Here is a 20,625-nt window from a genome sequence, read left to right as displayed (position 1 = left end):
CTATCCTTGCAAGTGTTTTTACGCCTGACTTGTCTTTGTAACAGTTGTTGACCGTTACCGTCGTTACAAACAAGATAAATGGCGCACGGATTGATAAACGAAGATGGCCGACTTCATACTTGGTGTAAAGAAGGAAAGTTTAAAAAGATTGAAGAGTTTATCACCTCTTGCACTGATCTCGCATCGCGACTAGCGTACCGTCGCGGAGTGTTTGGGTACACGCCACTACATGAAGCAGTGAGCAACGGCCACTCGAAAGTGTTGCAACTGTTACTGAATCATAACGGAGATGTTAACTGTCGTGCGAACAGTGGCTACACTCCACTACATCTAGCAGCGTCTAGTGGTCACGTGGACTGTGTTCGAGTATTGCTAAAAAACAGTGCTGATATTTCCAACATTGATGAGTATGGGAAAACTCCGATACAGACAGCAGAGCTGAGTTCTAAACATGCTGTGGTGAAAGTACTGAAGAGTGCTGGTTAGTTCCTAGTAACTGTACTTTGTGGATACTGATATCATTGTTTACGTTACTTTGTGTCTTCGTCACTATTCACATGTTCGGTATTTACTATTGCAACTCTTACAGCGAGTTTATAATTATTTTATATAAATTGTGGTGCACATTTCGTACACAATGGTAAGGTGTTGTTTACAAGCTATCTTGTACATGTGTATGTCTGATACCTTACAAGTTGGTATGTGTATTCCAATTCTAGCTAATGTATAATTGGTCAGTTTTTATATGCCATGTTTATGCCAAGAAAGTATTGAAACTGAAATGATTAACCTTTTCCATGCATATCTTTCTAGAGAGCCTGTAGACTCTCCGAGTCTGTTGTTACTCTATTCATAGTTATATCCAGATGCCACAGTAGTACATTCTCTGCTGATGTTGTATGTAGTTGATTTGTACAAACAGAGCCTTTAACTATACGCTGACTCTGAACATTTCACTGCGTATAATTTTTGGATAAATCAATTTTTTATCTTTTGCTGCTTTTGGGCTGGTGGTAAGCCTTACTAAGCAGTCTTATGGCAATGCTTCCTTCTAGTTCTTTAACCATCTTGTGCTTCATATTAAGCCTGGGAGGTATACCGGTATCTAGTTGTATTACGGTATTAATAATAAAAATAGTTGTGATAATAAATCAATTTACCGGAATGCGGTATTTTAGAATATGGAAAGTTAATTAGCATAAACGGACGTTTCCGATTAAAATGGCCGATTCTTTTAGTGATATCGTTCCTTCAACAAAGAAGAGAACATCAGTTGTTTGGGATATTTCGGTGTCCGAAGTGACAATGAAGAAGCAATTGTTTGCCAAAAATGTCATCGCGCCGTAGTTGCCAAGAACAGTAACACTTCGAACTTAATAACACATCTGAGAGTGAACCATCCTGCTCTGTATGATGAATGTTGACAAGCAATGGAACAGAAATCGGAAGGACAACGAATCTCTGAAGCCAAAGAGTCGTTCTTCAGCTCCTGTTTCTCCATCACAGCCAACAATGCTTGCCGCGTTGGCAAGATCCCAGCCATATGACAGAAAAGGAAAGCGATGGGCCAAATTGACAAATGCAGTTACATACTGCTTAGCGAAAGACTCCTTACCTATACAAACAGTTGAGCGTCTTGGGTTTACAGCCTTATTGAAGGCATTTTACTCATGTTACCAAATTCCCAGTCGTAAGTATTTTTCACAAACAGCACTGCCGTCATTGTACTCCACAACAAAAGAAAAAGTCGCTGGAGAGTTAAAGCAAGTGAAATTCTTTTCAGCCACTACAGACCTGCAGTCTAGTATCGGATTAAAACCTTACATGAATTACACACTTCATTATATAGACAGCCATTGGACTTTGCGAACTCGGTGCTTGCAAACTCATTTTTTTCCTGAATCACACACTGGAGAAAACATTGCTGAAGCAATGAAGAGTGCTTTGGAGGCTTGGGATTTGAAGGCTGACAATCAGGTTTGTTTGACCACAGATAATGGGTCAAACATTGTGAAAGCTGCAAATGACCTTGAGTGGCTTAGATTATCGTGCTTTGGGCACAATTTACACTTAGCTGTTACGAAGGCACTTAATGGTGACCAACGATGTGTTTGAGTTCTCGGAATTTGCCGTACGATTATAAGTGCTTTCAGTCAAAGTTGGAAAAGGAAGCAAGAGCTCACAAAGGCACAGCTTAACCTAGGTATTGACCAAAAATTTCTAGTCGCTGATTGCCCTACAAGATGGGGATCAATGGGTAAAATGGTCAGCTGAATCCTTCAGCAAAAAGAAGCCATTAGGCTAGCTTTTGCTGCTCCCAACCTGGCAATACATAGATGTCTTGGAATCCATTGACAAAGCTCTGTCCCCACTTCATGAGTTGACTGACGCATTGTCTGGTGAAAAGTACGTCACCGTTTCAGCTGTGATTCCAATGATCGAGCTTTTAAAATCCAAAATTTTAAAGGTGGATCCTGCTGACTCTCAATTAACTCGGTCCTTAAAGAATCTCATCAAAAATGATCTCAGTCGACGTTACGTGGATGACGAAGTGACAAGCCTTTTAGATATCACATCAGTACTTGATCCGAGGTTTAAAGTCAAGTATGTGAGAAAAGTAGATGATGTTTTAGCTAGAGTAAAAGAGGAAGGTGCTAATATAGTACGCCATTGTCAAGAGCAGCAGCATCAGTCTACTCAGACATCATCTCCTACTGTCAGTGTCACTGAGCATTCAGAGCCTCCACGAAAGAAGAAAAATTTAGGAACTTTGTTCAAGATTTCTGAAGATGAAGAGGAGGGATCTCGTTTTATTTCACCAGAACAGATCTTTGACACTGAACTTGAAAGGTACTTGTCACTACCTAAGTTGGACTCAGAAGAGGAGATTCTACCCTGGTGGAAAACATATAGCAGCCAATACCCACCTAGTACAAAAATACTTGTGTGTGTGCTACGAGTTCTGCATCTGAGCGATTATTCAGCACTTCAGGAAATATAGTCACCCCCAGCAAATCTTCCCTAAAACCAGACAAAGTAAACATGTTAACTTTTTTTAGCAAAAAAATTGTAACATTTTATATTAGTACAACTGGACTTACACCTTATATACTATGTCGTTATATTAACCTGTCAAAATATTCAATAACTAGTTATATCGCAATATTTTAATAATAAATACCGAGGTATTGTAAAAGTCAATACCGCCCAGGCCTACTTCATATGTACTTTTTTTGTAGATGGTATGCGATGCTCAGAGCAATGTGTTGGATGCAACATTGTGTGATGTGGATTTCACCTTAAAGTGTATAATTGGTCACATTCATCTGTGGGTGATGTGCCTGGTTCCCTGAAATAGTTTAACAGCCACTGCTATGTGGTGGCATGACATCACAACTCACCCATAAAATTAAAGTTAGCCTCACCATAACAACCCGTAAAATGTGTTTCATAGTAGTACTGAAGTGGACATGCCCATAGAGGCCCTGTTCCTGTACTAATGGATGTTTGCTATGAAAGTGTAAGCGTTTATAACAGGCGAGTTATGAATTATTTGGTAATAAAGAAAGTGTTATACATTGATGGAGATAGGTATAAAGTCGACAGTTAAAGGAGATTTCGTTGTTTGTTCGGGCATGCCAAAAGTTTAGACTTTGCTGTTTGATAACTTTGTTGCATCTACTGTTATGATATATACTAAAACAACATAGTGAACTATTTAGATATATGGTTACTGATCATGATGTAGTTATATGTATTGGTGGTGATTAGGTTAATTTAATAATGCGAGATAACCTATGTGGTATGTAGACTCTTCAGTTGAAAACTAGAGACAGGAACTTCTTTTGTATAGTTACTCTATTTTAGAAGCCTTTCAGTCATGGATTAGAAAGACATCATGTTAAAGGGAATGTTTTAACTTTTGTCACCCACCAGAAAATGGATAGTACCTAGGTATTTATAATACTTCCCAAAATAGTTTTATTAGATTGTTTGGAATTTAGTTTGTACAATGTCATGTATATCTCTGTGTATCACTTTTCATTTCTCTAATTCGTACTGTAGTGTCTTATCCACTTCAATAATTGGTTGTCTGCTGAGTTCTCTGTCCCTGTGAAGTTGTAGTATAGGCGTGCTTCTTTCACTGTTTTCACATGGACACTTAAAGCTTATTTGATAAGGCAATATGGCACTCAATTGGCCCAGTGTGAACACAAAACAACCCACACAACTCATGGCTTCTGCTCCAATTTTCTCAGCACTAGTTTAATACACATCAAACATAAGCTGATTGGCCTAGTGGTATACTACTGGTGGAGCTGGGTTGGGCCAGTTTAGCTCAGCTGAAATACTTATCAAACCCCAGGTTGAGAGCACGTTCATCCCAGTTTCAATGATCAGATGATGACATTCATTGGGTTAAGGAGCTCATTTGAACATTTTGTTTTACTCGTATATCTTTAACTAGATTGAATAATGCTTTCCTGACCTTGTAATTGTATAAATACTGAAATCTTGATGGTACAACTCGAGCAGACTTTGAACAGACTTTGCCAGTATCAACTTTGCTGAAACTTTTGCATTCCATCAGTATCATTCTAGATGAAATTTTACGTGATTAAAGTTTGTGGTTTTGATGTCAACCTCTGGTGTCATCTGTTTGGGTTTGTGGTAATGAAGCTTGACCTTTTCCATTATGTAATGTACATATACTTTATCATTGAGTCCAGCAAAAGAGCATACCAATAAACTTTAGAATATTGATGTAGATTCATCATTCCTCTGTTGGCATTGTATGTATGCTGCCCACCATCCTTTTTGGTTATGCTTCATTGTTGAGTTATACTGTAAGATTAGTGTTTGTGGTACATTACTGTATGTAAGGCAAACACAGTATAATGCTTACAAGCATGATTATCTTTCCACTATGTCTCATCCCACTTATCACACGTTACACAGTACATTTACCAGTTGCTTGTTGATTATCAGGATCCACTTAAACTGAGGTAGTAAGTAGACTTGGATAATTGAATAATCTGGGTTACTTTTGGATTCTGATCCTTCAGCTCCTGCAGGGCTGGCCACTTCAGAAAGGTTAGGGTGACCATCTAAGAATATCCCGAGCATTGCTAAGGTATGCTTCATCAGTTCACATTATGCTACCAAACATTTTGCCATGCCCACTTTTCAAGCAAGCAAGCTTTTATGAGTGAGCTTATATCTGTGCTAGTGCCTAGCTATTATCAAAGGAGGTACAACACACTCACGTGAGCTAATAGGATTTGTATAGAATAATCTAAATCGCTACTTAAGGAGAATATCAAATGTGAATTGAAAGCTTTTCTTATGTGTAATTTAATAAACAGGGAAATTGGAGACGTCATCACGCGATGAAGAGCTTACTGCATAAAACGGAGGGCAAACGGTAAGAATGGAAGAAAATACACAAAATAGCACCAGAAATTGTACTGAAGATCTAGTGAAGCCAAATTAAGCCTTAGTTTAAAAGTCAAAGCATGCAGTTAAGGGTGCTAGTGCCTTTTTGAAGCCACACAAATGCTGTTCTTTTCACCTTTGGTACAGGCAAAAAGGAAGCTACAGGAATCTAAACTACTGCTTCGAAGATTGACCTAACTTTCTATTATACAGAGACCAAGGTACCGTATAGCGGGTTTTTACCGCGAAGACTTTATTTTCGCGAACAGTGGCTAGCCACAGTAATTAAATCGCGCTTAATTTATCTTATGTGTTTTCAACTTTTTGTGTCTTCTTGCCCTGTAACTTGATACATATTATTGTGCCGCCATGAAACGAAAACTAACTGCATATCCTTGAGAGGGCGCGCAGTAAGTGCCCCACTACTGTTGGGTCATCACGCAACGGTACACATACCCACTTTTATATAATGCAAGTAAGTTCCTTGTCAATGACAGGAGTCCAATATGTCTTTATAAAAGTGGTAGCCATGTACATAACTGCTTAACAATGCTTCCATCTCCTCTTTCAATGCGTTTCTAGTAATCGAAATAATAAAATCAGTGGATTTTATTTTCGCGGGTAGCTGCATTCACGGAAATTTGTGTCACACTTTTAAGATTCGTGATAAATTATAGGCGCAGTAAAAACCCGTTATACAGTACAAGATTTCACGCACTATAGTCCCTCAAAGTTAACCCATGCATTTTTCTTATTCCGAGATACTGGCTGCTTGCACAGGCATCAATTTCACTGTGAAGATTCTTCAACTAACTTGTGGAAACTTAGTGCATGGATTTGTCTTTGAACTTCTACTTTCTTGAGTTATGAAACAAAGAGCGAGTTCCCGCAAGCGAACTTCAACTTCCAGGCCTTGTAACTTCGTGCTGGATCACAGCAATTATAATTCCATGCGGTAAAAGTTTGCAAATTTATCACTGATGGCCCACCAAAAGTTTGGTAGAGATCCGACTATTGTGTGTTCCAGAATATCACCTTTTACAATAAGTGTAGAACTTGCGCACGCCGACCAGTTATCACAACAAATTCCAATAAACCACAAATGCCAACTTTATTAAATAACAAGCTATAAATGAAGTTCTGAACAAAAGAAAAGCTTTTGTTCCTTTTCTATACACACTGGGACACCTTCCTGTTGCTTGTGGAGTCGTCAAGCCTGCTTTATGATAGGTAACGCCTTATAACGCACAGTCAGTGTCTTGTACTGGGTGATAAAATCCAGTTGGAACATCGTCACTACCTAAAAATAGGTGTACAATTACAAATATAACTTACCAACATACATTATCACTTGACAAAACACAGGAAGAACGTGTGTTGACTACAAACCAGTGTCTTCAAAACTAACACTTACTTTTCAGGCTAATTCAGTCTATTTTCACTCTTGGGTACCCAGACAATCATTTTCGTGATGGTTTTCAAACGAAACAGGCAGTTTCTTTGCCAATTTCTTTGGTGCAAAATATGGCCGACTAACACAGATACTTTGAGTATGCGTAATATTGCCAATCATGATGTAACAGCTGCATGTGGTTATGTGGGTTGTCCCTTGAATGGCTTCAAACACCCGCTAGCACTCTTTAACATGTTTTTAATCTGAACCATCGTTTGGGTCATCCAGGTCAGTTTCATGGGTTTACCTTACCTCAACAAAATATGGAGAGATGCTGATAGAGTGGTAATGTATAGTACTATGCCACTAAGTGACTATGAAACAAGGAAAAGTCGTATTACACTATTGTATACGAAGTCTCACTGTTCAAAGAACTACAATAGCTGTCAGTGGAGCTATAGTATCATTTCATTATTGAAGCCATGTTGTGTGTATTGAGTTTCATTTACGAGTCTCTCACTGAATGTAACAGATCACCACAAAATTTGACTCCTGTTCTTAATTGAAAATGTTATTTAAGTCATCCTTTGATGTGCAGCGAGTACTGAGTGTCACGTTAAATGTGAAATCAGCTAAATAGGCAAAGTTAATCTTGCACCATTGCATGTGTATACAGAAGAGGGTGGAAGCAGTTTAAGCACCGTTAAAATGAATTTTGCAAAACCCAGATTAATTAATTTAAGGACTGCCACTGTAATATTATATCCAAATATAAGCTTACGTGAAAGTCCAGTGCCGTAATATCACGTCCAAGTATTTAGGATGTAAACAAAAAGCTGTAACTCCACAGAAATTAAAGCTATGGGTTTGAAATAAAGGCCATTATATTCACCATTAATAGGTGATTCTTTTGGTATACAAGGTCAATATACATGTATTATGTGAAACTATGCTAGTTAGAACCATCCTCCTAGTTATACGTATTACACAACAGTACAACTAACCTTGTATAAATCCATCCATAACTTTCGCATTGTTGCTTGTATTCAGTTGCAATAAACTTCATGGCGCTCTTCATTTAGAAATACACCTGGTGATATACAAGATCACGTGATGGTGTTCTTTAAAAGGAGTAACTAGATGGCTTGTAACAGATCGCATCGCGAAGAAGATAGATCGTCACTGATGTTAACCAATCGCCTTGTTGCTTGAAATTGGCTAGTTCCATGCTTATAACGTAGATATTTCTGCTTATTATTGATAGGCGAATTTTGTATTACAGTTTGTATAAGCCCTTACTACTTCCTGGGTGCTAAGTAATAGTGCAAATTTCATAAAACTTGGTTTTTAGGGTAGGCACTGCTTAAATTACTGTGGATAAAATTATTTGAATGTGGGAACATTATAACAAAGTGTGGCATTATTGCTTTTAGAAGAACGTAGTTGACTAGTGCAAGAATCGCTAGACGTGAAATAGCATTTCATCAGACGTGTCTAGGAAACGAAGCACTTTTACACAAGAAAGTACATCATCTTAATCTTTACATGAAGCACAATCCAAAGAGGTAATGATCCCCTCTAATCCCCACCATTCACTGGTTTTGTATTCTGACTAATGGGGTTCACGTGATATTTTAAAAAAAAACTATGTAATTAGCATAATATTTTCAAGTAGCACTTAAAATGCTTCCTCCCTCCTCTGATGTGTATAAATGACCTTGATTAGTTTACCTACAGTGAAACCTCACCCTTTTTGATTAACCACAAATTTGTAAAGTCTCCAACCTCTTCTAAACCCATAACTTAATACTTTTACACAACAATGACTGCGAAGCCATTATAGTATTTCACAACCTAGCAAGTTGCAACAAGAGTTAATAATAGAGGAAAGTATCCAAAACAGTATAAGGTCTCTGCAAATGGGATTTTATCAGATGTGTTAAAATGTTCACACTGGTAGAACTTAGTGTTGCACCGATAATCGGATCGGTTATCGGAAAAACCATATATCGGCTTGTTTTTGTATATCGGTATCGGATCGGCACCACAATGAAAAATGCAGCAGATACAGATATGTGTATGTATTTAAAAGTACATGATCATGTACACCCCTAATGATGTTTACAAATGCATTTAGTTGCATTTTTTGCATTACCAATGTTGTTATTACTGTTGTTATTACTGTTGTTATTACTGTTGTTATTATTACTACTTCAGTATACTGTCAGCTATTGTTGTAGCAATACTGCTGCTATAAACAAGCTAAATTGGTCCTTCACAATCAAATTTCTAGTAAAAATTGCTTCAAAATAGATATGTTCTGCTATATCGGATCGACTACATTTATTGGCTTGAAAACATTATTCAATATCGGTTATCGGAATATCAGCAAAATCTCATATCGGTGCAACACTGGTAGAACTGATGATCGCACACTGACAAGTACTAGGAAACGTGACAATTGAAACAATATTTACCTATAGAGAACTAGCATTGGTACCTGCCATACATGCAGGACCATCTCCACATTAAACATTTTAATGCCAGGAAGAAGGACCAAGCATTAAACACCAGCACTGCTAATGTAGCTATGTAGTGTGCATGGTGATGCTTTTTTAAAGAGCATGACGTTTTCTTACGCCATCCTGCTGAAATTAATGATGCAAAATATCAAAGTTTATTGTTTGTGGTTTTGACAGGAATGTAGTTCAATTATTCAGTGAGTCTTCCCTACCAGTGACTTCAATGTGCTGTAAAGAACAATCAAAAGCATTGGTACCTGCTTTACATGCAGGGCAACTAATGTGACAATAATTAATATATTGGGAACCAAGATAAATATCGGTGTCTTATATTTGCTGTGTAGCATGTACGTTGATATTTAAATTACATGATCAATTTTTAAAGTACATATAGTGAAATAAGGAGCATGCAGAGCTAATTAGTTAAAATGCATACAAGCTAAGGCAATTGTATAACACAATTTGCAATTATAATTACTGCATGGCAAACAAAGGTTCTTGTCCTATGCTATACACTTTCAGTTCTGATGTTGTAGTGAATGGTGATACATAATATCTCTTGCCATGCAAAAACCCATGTTTAAAAGGCCTAATGTATTTCGCGGACTGGACTCACGCACAGAGCTTTTAAACAATAATCCAGGCATTATCCATATCTTGCAACACTGGAGACACCACTATCGAGCTACAACTGCTGATACTGCTCTTCCTTACAAGTAAACAAACTAGTTGTGCACTAATTAATTAGAATATACTTACGATACACGAGCACTAGCAGTGATAAAGCGTGGTAGAGGCTATTGTTGTAACTTAGATGTTTTTCCTTTATTGCTTTAGCACTAGTGCTAGGGTTGTAGAGATGACCCAGTAATAATTCTTAGCAGGGTAGCTATAGGTGGCAACGCCCAGCGAGATGATGGTACTCATCACTACAGTCCTAACACTAGTGCTAAGTACTGGAGCAACAAAGGAAAAACATCTAAGCTACAACAATAGCCTCTATCACACTTCATCACTGCTAGTACTCGTGTATCGTAAGTGTACTCTAATAAATTAGTGCACGCGCTAGTTTGTTAACTTGTAAGGAAGAGCAGTATCAGCAGTTGTAACTCGATAGTGGTGTCTCCAGAGTTGCAAGAGATGGATAATGCCTGGATTATTGTTTAAAAGTTGTTTTCAGCTCAGTGCGTGAGTCCAGTCCGCGAGTCCAGTCCATGAATCCAGTCCGCGAAATACATTAGGCCTGTTTAAAATACCTACAGTGTAATAGGTAATGTATGGAGTAAAAGGATGTAATCAGGATTATGTGCCACTGAGGTCAGACGTAGCTTCTCAGTGTAAACTACAGTATCTACATGGCTCCAGTAATTTATTTTTTTTCAGTAGTCCCTGTCCCGGGCAATCATGCAAGTTGCTTAGGTAAATTTGAACAAACAATTTTTTGTATGTCAGTGCACACCTATGTGATTAAAACATAGAAGTAGGTATTCTGGATACTGCAGCTGCAAGTGTAAAGAAACTTTAATACAACACACTGGACCAACACACAGATGGACAAACATGTTGGCAATTCACCTGCCCTACCCCAAAAGTGCTATAACTGTCCCTATGATGTAAGGCAGTTATGTGCCAGTGCTAAAAAAACTGAGCATAAGAGTTTGTAGATGAAGACTTACATGGAACAGATAGAACAAAAAGGTGCACCAAAAAGGTCTCAAAGTGAAAAGGAAGTAATGACCTAGGGGGGGATTGAACCCAGGTTGGTTATAATAACTTGGGGTAAGGGAGGTGCACAAATCGCCACAGTTGTTTACAGCAGATTGCATTTCCATTTAAAAATTACGTTATGCATGCGTTGCTTCAATATTTAAGGTTTCAAATGAAATCCTTTACGGAACTGCTTTTATAGACTGAAAATCATAGTCCTTGATATCACCAACCTGTTCCATCAAGCAAAACATTTACAATCTTGTGTGCGCATGTAGTGCATGTGCGCGCAATTTTTAAATGGAAATGCAGTCTGCAGTATGTGTGGTTTTTGACAGGAATGTAGCTCAACTTTTCAGTGATCCCTGCCTTCATCGCCCTGTAAAGAACAAACAAAAGCACGTACTGATTTGCTACAATAACACTCGAGTTGCCAGGTGATGTGCGTTTAATTTTGCTAAAATTCCAGGTCGACACTTGCTTTGCATGCCAAGACACGATGAGCTAAAAGTCAAGTTTTAAAAAGGTGTGCACTAAAAATACTGAGTAGAAAGAAAAAAATCTGTCAACATGTGGATTCGAACCCACAACCTCCTACACGCTAGTCAGGCATTTACCACTTGAATAGTGTGTGCTGTGGTTATCAAAAGAATGTTGCTCAGGTTTTCTCTACACCTTGGCCTTCTACGCAGTCAAGAATGAACGGAAGCAGGCGTGAACTTGTGATAACAATATTAGAGTAGGCGAATGATGAGTGCTTCATTATCAGCACAGATTGTGCCGATTCGCACTAAGTTTGGTGAGTACGCGGCGTGACGGTTGGACGGACAGACAGCTTTTCAGCTTTATATAATTATATAGATATATACTACAAATTGCAGAGTTTTGTAGAGAGAATCCTTTGATTTACTCTGAATTATTGTGTTTTGATGTGCTCCTTTCCTCTATTGTTAAGTCTTAATACTGTCGCTAACCTATTAATTGAAGTGATTGTCTCCAAAGTATGTTTTTCAGATGTTTGAGCAACTACACAATGAATTTACACACAGGGTCACAGATCCAAGGCATGCAAAGTATCACAGTGTAATCCCTTCTTTTATCATTACTAGTGCAATTATCACTTTGAAAAATGGTCTTCAATGCTTATAACTAATTGCCCACCATAAGGTATGCCATGTAGTGACTAATGCAATAGCCCATATATCCTTTTTCCTGTTTACTTAAGGGTATGACTGCAAGCATGGTGGCTAGTATAATGTATGACAGAATTTCAGAACCCTTACAAAATGTTGTTTATAGTTGATTCTGCCATACTAAGTTATTACCTTGTTATCATTACCACATCTGGTATGTCCCAAACATATGGTCACTATAACTTTAACAGATTTATCTATTAAACCTGTTAAAGCACCACTAATGCTCATGCACTATGGAAAATATAGCACTTGCGTGTGGTCTTGAGTCAAATATAGCACTCAGCGAATTTGTCTCTTAACCATACCCTTGTGCTATATTTTCAGTATTGCACTCACTGTGTAGTACATGTATTGTTAACTTTTGCCTGTGGTAGTAGTGATGTGGCTTCTATTGTGGAATTCAGACGATTAGGCACCTACAAACATTTGAACATTACTCTGCATTTTAATGGCTGATACAGCAAGTTCCATTTAGGTACTATATATCTGCTTTATTTTTAATGCATAAGTGCAAAAGCACAGAAAGTGTGTGATGTTTAAGTAACAACTGTTTTGACTATATATTCATAGATATTAACAGTAAAGCAGTTAGCACTTTTTCTCTACTTGTCTTCTTCACCGAATTTCAGTTGAAAATCTGTCCTCAATCGACAAGAATTGCCATTAGCTTGCTTAAAGGCTCTGCACAACAAGGTGACCAATCTTGAGTGAGTCACTGCATGAGCAGTGCCACATGGACCATCTCAACTTTTAGATCAACAAATAAACTTTCCATGCGACTAGAATCTATGGAGTTTACAAACCTCAAGGATATCTTCTTTAAAACATTATATGAATTACACCCCTGTGTTTAAACTGTCTTAGCAGTTAAAGTGTGTGGTATAGTTTCCGTAATTTGTCTCACGTACTAATTTTATTGGCAATCATGGGAGTTTTGCAGCTTTTCCAAGATGACTTGTGAGCCGTTTTATGTGACTTTGAGGGTTAAAGACTGTGATAAATATTAATGTGTCTTCAACTAAAGAGTGCCATGGATAAAGTAGAAAATTAATATATAAACAAGCTTTTGCTACTGTATGAGTGTCAGCAGTTATAATCAGTTCTTATACTGTTCTGTACCGATATGGGCGAAAATCCCCATGTCAGTAGCCACTATTTTAACTGATCCAATAATCAGTATACCTCTAACTAGAAGTGTTGCTGTTTATCAAGCTCATATGCTGTGATGTATGTAATACAGTGAAACCTCTATAATCCAACTCTCATTGGGATAAGAAAATTGTGTCAGATTAGCCAGGATATTGGATTATTGAGGTAGTATTACTTAGGAAAGGTCATTTTAGTATACAAACAATGTCAGATTATAGAGGTATTCTGGATTACAGAAGTGTCGGATTAGAGAGGTACATTTCAGGCAAAGCCCAAATGCCCCGTGTTACAGCTACTATGTTATACTTCCCATCCGTATCAGGCTGATAGCCTGTACAGAGCAATCAATCACCCAAGCCAATACGAGTGCAACCACTGGATCTATTATTATATATGCTGCCAGCCAATGATTTTTGTTTATGGGTAAGCAGCTAGTATGTTCTGGTTATGTTAGAATACGATGAATGAACTAATCCTGGAGATATCATAGAGAATTTTTTTTTTTGTTATGCGAGTTTGATGTTTTAATCTGTGCTATTGAATCATGTGTGGAATAATTATGGAGTTTATTAAAGGCCTAGATAGGTAAGATTGCTTGTAGAGTGGTTGCTTCGTGCAGAGTGGTAACTTGTGATGGGTGTGTGGTCCGTATTCAAAAATGTGTGGAAATGATTGGTGAATAAACTATAGCACTAGTTCTCACCTTAGTCCAACTCGTAGTAGCGAGGAATACAAAACACTCTCAGTCTGAGTGGTCTTCATGGCATAATCCAAGCCGTGCATACTATTCACATGAGAATTAATCGATCCCCACAATTGATTTCAGCCTTAACATCTATATAGTCGCTACCCAGATGTAGCACGGCTAGCTGGGCTACATATAAAATGTAGCCTGGGCGGCTCCTTTGATCTGAGGTGTGAAAGTGTTAATGACATAATTGAAGCACATGACATAACCAATAATGAGCTTTTTAAGGGGACGTATCAGACAATACAGTAGTACTGTTGAGTGGGTGGCAGGCAGACCCAAATTCGAGTTTTGTCATCTGCTGTATTTGTTGTTAGGATGTAGCGTACTCAAGATAAGCAACAAGATCAAGATACCCTAATAAAGCAGTCACAGCCACTTGTATATGCCAATGTAGGGATTTTCCCACAAAGCTATGTGGTAATAGCTACTGTCATTCATCTCTTGTTTCAGTACTTTTTATTGCTGGAACCCTACGTCAATAATTGCACTAGTTTATAGGGTAACTCTTACGCTTATGCAAAACTAGTTTACAGTCTGCATTAGATTCTGTGGCTAAACAAGCTGTATAGATAGATTTATGTTGAATTAGGCAAGATTTATACTATCAGCATATTGCATCATTTCTTGATGGCGTTTTAGTGCTAACCTGATTGCTCTGTTAGAGTTGTCGAGTTGAATGTTCTATTAGAGTATTTTGCAACCATGCTTTTTCAAGAGATGATTTAGTATGTTTAACCAGATTGTAAGGTTCTATTGTATTGCTCTTCAATGTAATGTATAACTGGTACAGTGATCTATATAAATGCATACAACATGTTTTTTTATGTTGTAACTTTTTTTTTTTTGTCCTACAGAAATCATCAAAGAAGTCAGGGTTAATGGCCCAAATCTCAATGAGCTATTGAAGACACCTCTCAATCAGTTGGAAGAAAAGTGCATTGATCATGCTCTGATAGCTGCTGTGGAGAGTGGTAATCATAGTAATGTTGGAAAGTTGATCCTTCGTGGAGCATCAAATATTGATAAAGCTTTGGAGGAAAGTCGCAAGCTGAGGAAATATGCAGTAACTGCAGCCCTTCTGATTATCAAAGCAGCCATGGAGAATGATCGAATCCTTGTCCTGAAATTGTATGCGGAGAACGTACAAGGGCTAGATACTAAGATACCACTAACAGAAGAAGATGATATTAATGAGCTTCAACGGGTTGTGTGTAATCACACTATCAAGACAGTGGTGCCCATTGAAATATCACGACGAAGCAGTGCATCTGCAGTGAGGGAGGAACTTCTACTTAGAACAGATGTTGACAAAGACAGTGGGACTGTGTTGTGGTTTGGCTTGCGTCTGACACAGTTGGAGATTTCATGGTTGCGAAAAATCCACTGGGTGAAAAAGCTGAGATTAGCTCGTAATGAGTTTACTTCTCTTCCACCAGAAATGGGAAGCTACCTGAAACAGTGCACTAAACTTGATTTGCAGTGGAACAAGGTACGTGAAATTCCTCACTGCTTGTTGGAGCTACCTAGCATCAATGAGTTAAATTTGTCACATAATGACATTGTCGAGATACCTGATGTGCCAGAATGGTCTGCCTCTTTGTCTGTACTTGACTTGTCCTATAATCGTTTGAGCAGCTTACCTAACTCTGCAGTGGCTCCCACTTTGAAGAATCTGAATATTAGCAATAATCAATTTCGCACGGTTCCCCATTGTGTATGTTCATTTATTGGTCTTACTACACTCAACATTGCATACAACTCTGAGATACTGGCCCTCCCATCTGAACTAGGTCGACTGAAGAATCTGCTCAATCTCAACTTGGATGGTCTTAATGATCTCAATGATCCCCCCAGAAGTGTCCGTGTTACCACAGCTGATTGTATCCGCTACCTGAACAGCCGTTTACGTAGCGCTCGTGGCTATTTTCACATGAAGTTGATGCTTGTTGGTAAGCAAGCAATGGGAAAGTCTACAATAGTAGCTCGATTACAAGGCCGAGAAATTGGCAATGAATCTACAGTTGGTGTAGATGTTAGTGAGTGGAAATATGCTCCAGCATATAACAGAAAAACGTTTCACTTCAGTATTTGGGATTTTGCAGGCCAAGAAGAGTACTATGCTACTCACCAGTGTTTTTTGTCCAAGAGGTCATTGTACCTACTGGTGTGGAATGTCACTGAAGGAGATGCTGGAATTGCTGACCTAAAGCCATGGCTTAACAATATTTCAGTGCGGGCTCCCGATTCTTGTGTGATTGTTGTGGGTACTTTCCTTGACAAGGTGTCTGAAGAGGACCGCCAGTCAGGAAAAATCGATGACCTTTTGAGGGAAGTTCAGAAGCTCACTGCACAGTACCGACGTCTTGTTGTCACCAACATCACTGTGGTTGGATTGCAAGGTAAAATGGAGAATGTCCAAAAGCTAAAGGAATACATTTACAATGCTGCTTCAGAGTACAAAATAAAGAATCAGTATGTGATGGGTGCCAAAATTCCATCCAGTTATCATGCACTGGATGCCAAGCTGGCTACCATCCACCGCAAGGTGAAAGATGGAGAACATGAGCCAATTATGCATGCTGCAGAGTTTGAGAAGATGGTGAGGGATCTTAATCTTGTTGATATTCAAGATGATGAGGAATTGCGTACAGCTACTCACTTTTTACATGAAGTTGGTGCTCTGCTACATTATGATGACCGTAAGCATAACCTTGATGATTTGTACTTTGTTGATCCTCGATGGCTTTGTGATCTCATGTCTACTGTTGTCACTGTGAAACAAAGGAACCCATATGTGAAGCAAGGAATTTTGAGGAGCAAGAACATCTCTCTGTTATTCAAAGACAGACGCTTTCCTACCAAATACTTTCAACAGTATCTCACATTGCTCAGCAGGTTTGAAATTGCCTTGCCTCTAGACAAAGACAACAAAAGGATTCTGATCCCGTCAATGTTACCTGGGGCTCGTCCTGCCATTGTAAATGAGCAGTTACCAGATGACAAAGATTGTTATAAGCGGTTCATTATTTTTCGCCCTTCAGTTTCTGGAGGCCAAACCTATCGTTGTCATCCCACTCCCCCTGGTTTGTGGAGTCGTTTGCTATCTCGTATCATGAATAGTATCAAGAAAGTAAAGCATATACTAAGTGAGTACGTGCCAATTGAAGAGGATGATCTTGTCATTTCAACAAATGTTCGTTTGAAGAGTGAAACAAGTACCCTTGCCAGTGTTTCTGAAGTGCCTTCGGAAGAGCCAGAACCAGTCGAAAATGGTATCCATTCTGATACGGTCTCAACAATTTCAAATCTTTCCTCCACTCAGTCTGCTCATTCAGTGGAAGGATCTTTAGAATGTGATAAACCAGCAGCAGCACATACATCAGCACCCACTGAAGTGATGACTAATGGGCCTCGACCATTACAACACCAAGAATCAGTTGATGTGTTTCCTACAGAAGATGGTGGAAATTTGGTGTACTGGCGTACAGGGGTCTTTTACAATGTGGAAAATTTGTTTTTTATTATTGAGTCAATGGTGGATACTATCAAACACCAGGACAAAGATGGTGTCTTAATCATGTGTTCACCAACAGCTGAAGGTCGCAAAATATTGGGCCAGCTAATTGATCTTGTTGAGCAGCTGATTTCTGAATGGTATCCTGGACTAGCTGGTGAACTCGACCACAAGGTACCTTGCTATGAGTGTGCAAAATCTGGTGCTCCAAATCCATTTGAATTTAAAGTAGATAATCTGCTGCCTTTGATTGCTGAGCACAAGTTATCTACAAACTGTGGTGGTTGCAATAAAGTGCTACAACTGATAAACCTTGTCCCAGATTTGTTGTTGGCTGACCTTGACACAACATTTCTCCTGGATGCTAGTGAAGTCATGTACAAAAAAGAAAAGGAGAGTTTACTAGGAACTGGAGCATTCGGAGAGGTTTATCGTGGCAAGTACAAGGGTCAGTCGGTGGCTGTAAAACTATACACTGCAAAGGATGACAACAAAGTGGAAGAAGGCTTCAAGGAGTTGCGAGCAGAGAGCAAAGTTTTGCAACAACTACACCATCCATGTTTAGTTTGTATGGTTGGAGTAACTGTATACCCTGCAATGTCACTAGTACTGGAGGAAGCACCTCAAGGAACATTGCAGGCTCCATTGCTTAAAGAACAAAGAGCATTTTCGAGAATCGTTATGTATCGAATTGCTATTCAAGTCGCATCTGCGCTTCGCTTCCTTCACAGCATCAATATCATTTTCCGTGACCTCAAAGCAGATAATGTGTTGTTATGGTCACTGTCACCAGATCATTTGATAAATTGTAAAGTGACTGACTTTAACATAGCTGCTCATGCTGACCCTGGAGGATCACGAGGTCTTCACGGTACCAAAGGTTTTATTGCTCCTGAAGTTGCTCATGTCAATCATTTAAAGGAGCGTTCAGTTTATGATCACAGAGCAGACATATTTTCTTTTGGTATGTTCCTTTACCAGTTGATAGCTCGTCGTCATCCTTTTCACAATGTACAACCGTTTAAAATTGAAGCAGCCATAGAAGAGGGACAGAGACCCCAATTAGAAGACATCCCAGTAGCTGAGACTGGTCTGTTCTATATGTCACGTGTCATGAAACTATGTTGGGAAGGTAATGCTGAGGACCGACCAAAAACTCAAGAGATTGTTGAGTGGCTTTGTGCCCCAGCACTAGAGCTTATTATTAGTGTTATTCCCGTTAGCAGCAAATATTCAGTGCGTAATGGTTGCATCGTTACCCCAATTCTCAGCAATGAGGTTGGACCGGTTCCTATTCCCAGTGAGCTGTGGATTTGCTGTGATGGAGTTGAAGGGATTGAGTTGAGTATCTTTAATGCAAACACAATGGTGAAAGTTGGCAAACACTTTGTGAGAGAAAACCAGGTGCGCTGTATGAAGCAGTGTGGTGACCACATTTGGGTGGCCTCTAGAGCTGGTTTGGAATATGGAGTAGTGGACATCTTCAACAAGAACACTAAGGACTTGGTACACAACATCAAGATGAGAGAAAATGCTGTTTCTTGTATCACCAATTCTGACCAGCTAGTGTACATGGGTACAATGGAAGGTTACTGCTTTGCTTTCCCAATGGATGTGCAAACGATTCAGTGTGACATTAAGCCAAAATACAAGTATGTATCAGAACACTGTGTTGATGGAGTGGTGCTTACCAAGACCTGTTTGTGGGCATCCACCCGTAATCAGATTCATTTCCTGAATCCCGACAGTCTTGACTTAGAAGGGGTGGAAAAGAGAACAAAGAATCCCCAATCTTTTGTCGGACTGATGCAGTTATCAAACAATGAGGAACAAGTTTGGAGTGCTCACCTTGGAGGTGTAATGATGTCAGCATGGAATGCCCGCCAAAGAGTACACTTGTGTGATGTTGATGTGGGAGTCAAAGCTGAAGAGAAGTGTCATGTTGGTGATCCAAGAGATCGAATAATCACTGCCATGTGTACTGCTCTTGATACAATTTGGATTGGGCTAGCCAGTGGACACATAATGGTGTTTGGTATGAACCCTATTTCACCAGGTAGTCCTTCAGGTGAATTGCTGACATATTTCAAGCCTTACAAAAGCTTCATACGTTTCCTTGCTGCCGCTAACTACCCTGGTCCTTGTCAAAAGGAAGAGTGCATGATGATCAGTGGTGGAAAAATGTACCAACCTGATGACAGCTTCAGGGAATTACCAGATTTTGCTCGTAAGGATGAGAATGGCCAGCCTGTGGACACAGCCGGTGTTGCTATTTTGTGGGAGGTACTTCCAGCAAAGTACATGCGACAGGTTCATTACCTCAGTGAGGGCACCTCGTATCTGAATTATTCTCGACTTGAGGAGACCATGATAGATACTGGCTTTACTGAGTCCATGAAAAGCTGTCCCACAGCATCACCAACTGCAGTCACTGAAAATGGGACACACGAAAACAGTGCTAATGACCAACCTGTAGTCCAACAAAGTAGTCGACAAACCCAACAAGAGCCACGTATTACTCTTCTGCACACTGACAGCACCATCAGCAATGGACTCAGTGGATTAGTGGGTGATGAGAGTCTGGTAGAACAACTAATGGTTGAGGTAGTTAATGGACGGCAATTACAACTGACTTGTGAACCCCCGTTTACTCTAAAGAGTGTTTTGAGCAAGATAGCTGTGGAAGCTCAAGTGAACGGAAATTTTCTGATCACATACCAGAACAGCAAGGACATGGTAACTATTAAGACACATGATGAGTTTAACTACTATTTGAAGTTACCTAATCGCCCTAATTTGCATGTGCAGCTGCTTAATTAAATGTGCGTGTGCTGTGTATTTTATTATAATGTTTTGTTGATTATTGTTATCATTTTTGTATCCCTAACATTTTGAAATTATAAATCATTGTTTTTAGTGACTGTCAGGCAGCTTTGTCTAACAGATCAAAAGTCAAA

The 20,625-nt window shown here is 39.1% G+C and overlaps 1 protein-coding gene across 1 annotated transcript in view; it reads left to right on the top strand.

Moving 5' to 3' along the window:
• The window catches only part of LOC136268049 (leucine-rich repeat serine/threonine-protein kinase 2-like), a 20,763-nt gene extending 138 nt beyond the window's left edge, over nt 1–20,625 (top strand). The window contains exons 2-3 of the mRNA XM_066063284.1: nt 45–481; nt 15,009–20,625. Coding sequence (XP_065919356.1) covers nt 79–481; nt 15,009–20,488 — 5,883 coding nt within the window. The 5' untranslated portion in view covers nt 45–78 and the 3' untranslated portion in view covers nt 20,489–20,625. The remainder of the gene's footprint in view (nt 1–44; nt 482–15,008) is intronic.

The sequence above is a fragment of the Dysidea avara genome, chromosome 10 (assembly GCF_963678975.1).
Source record: "Dysidea avara chromosome 10, odDysAvar1.4, whole genome shotgun sequence".
NCBI classification, from domain to species: Eukaryota; Metazoa; Porifera; class Demospongiae; order Dictyoceratida; family Dysideidae; genus Dysidea; species Dysidea avara.
Note: the sequence above shows the minus strand (reverse complement) of the source record. Positions and strands in the feature narration are given on the sequence as shown.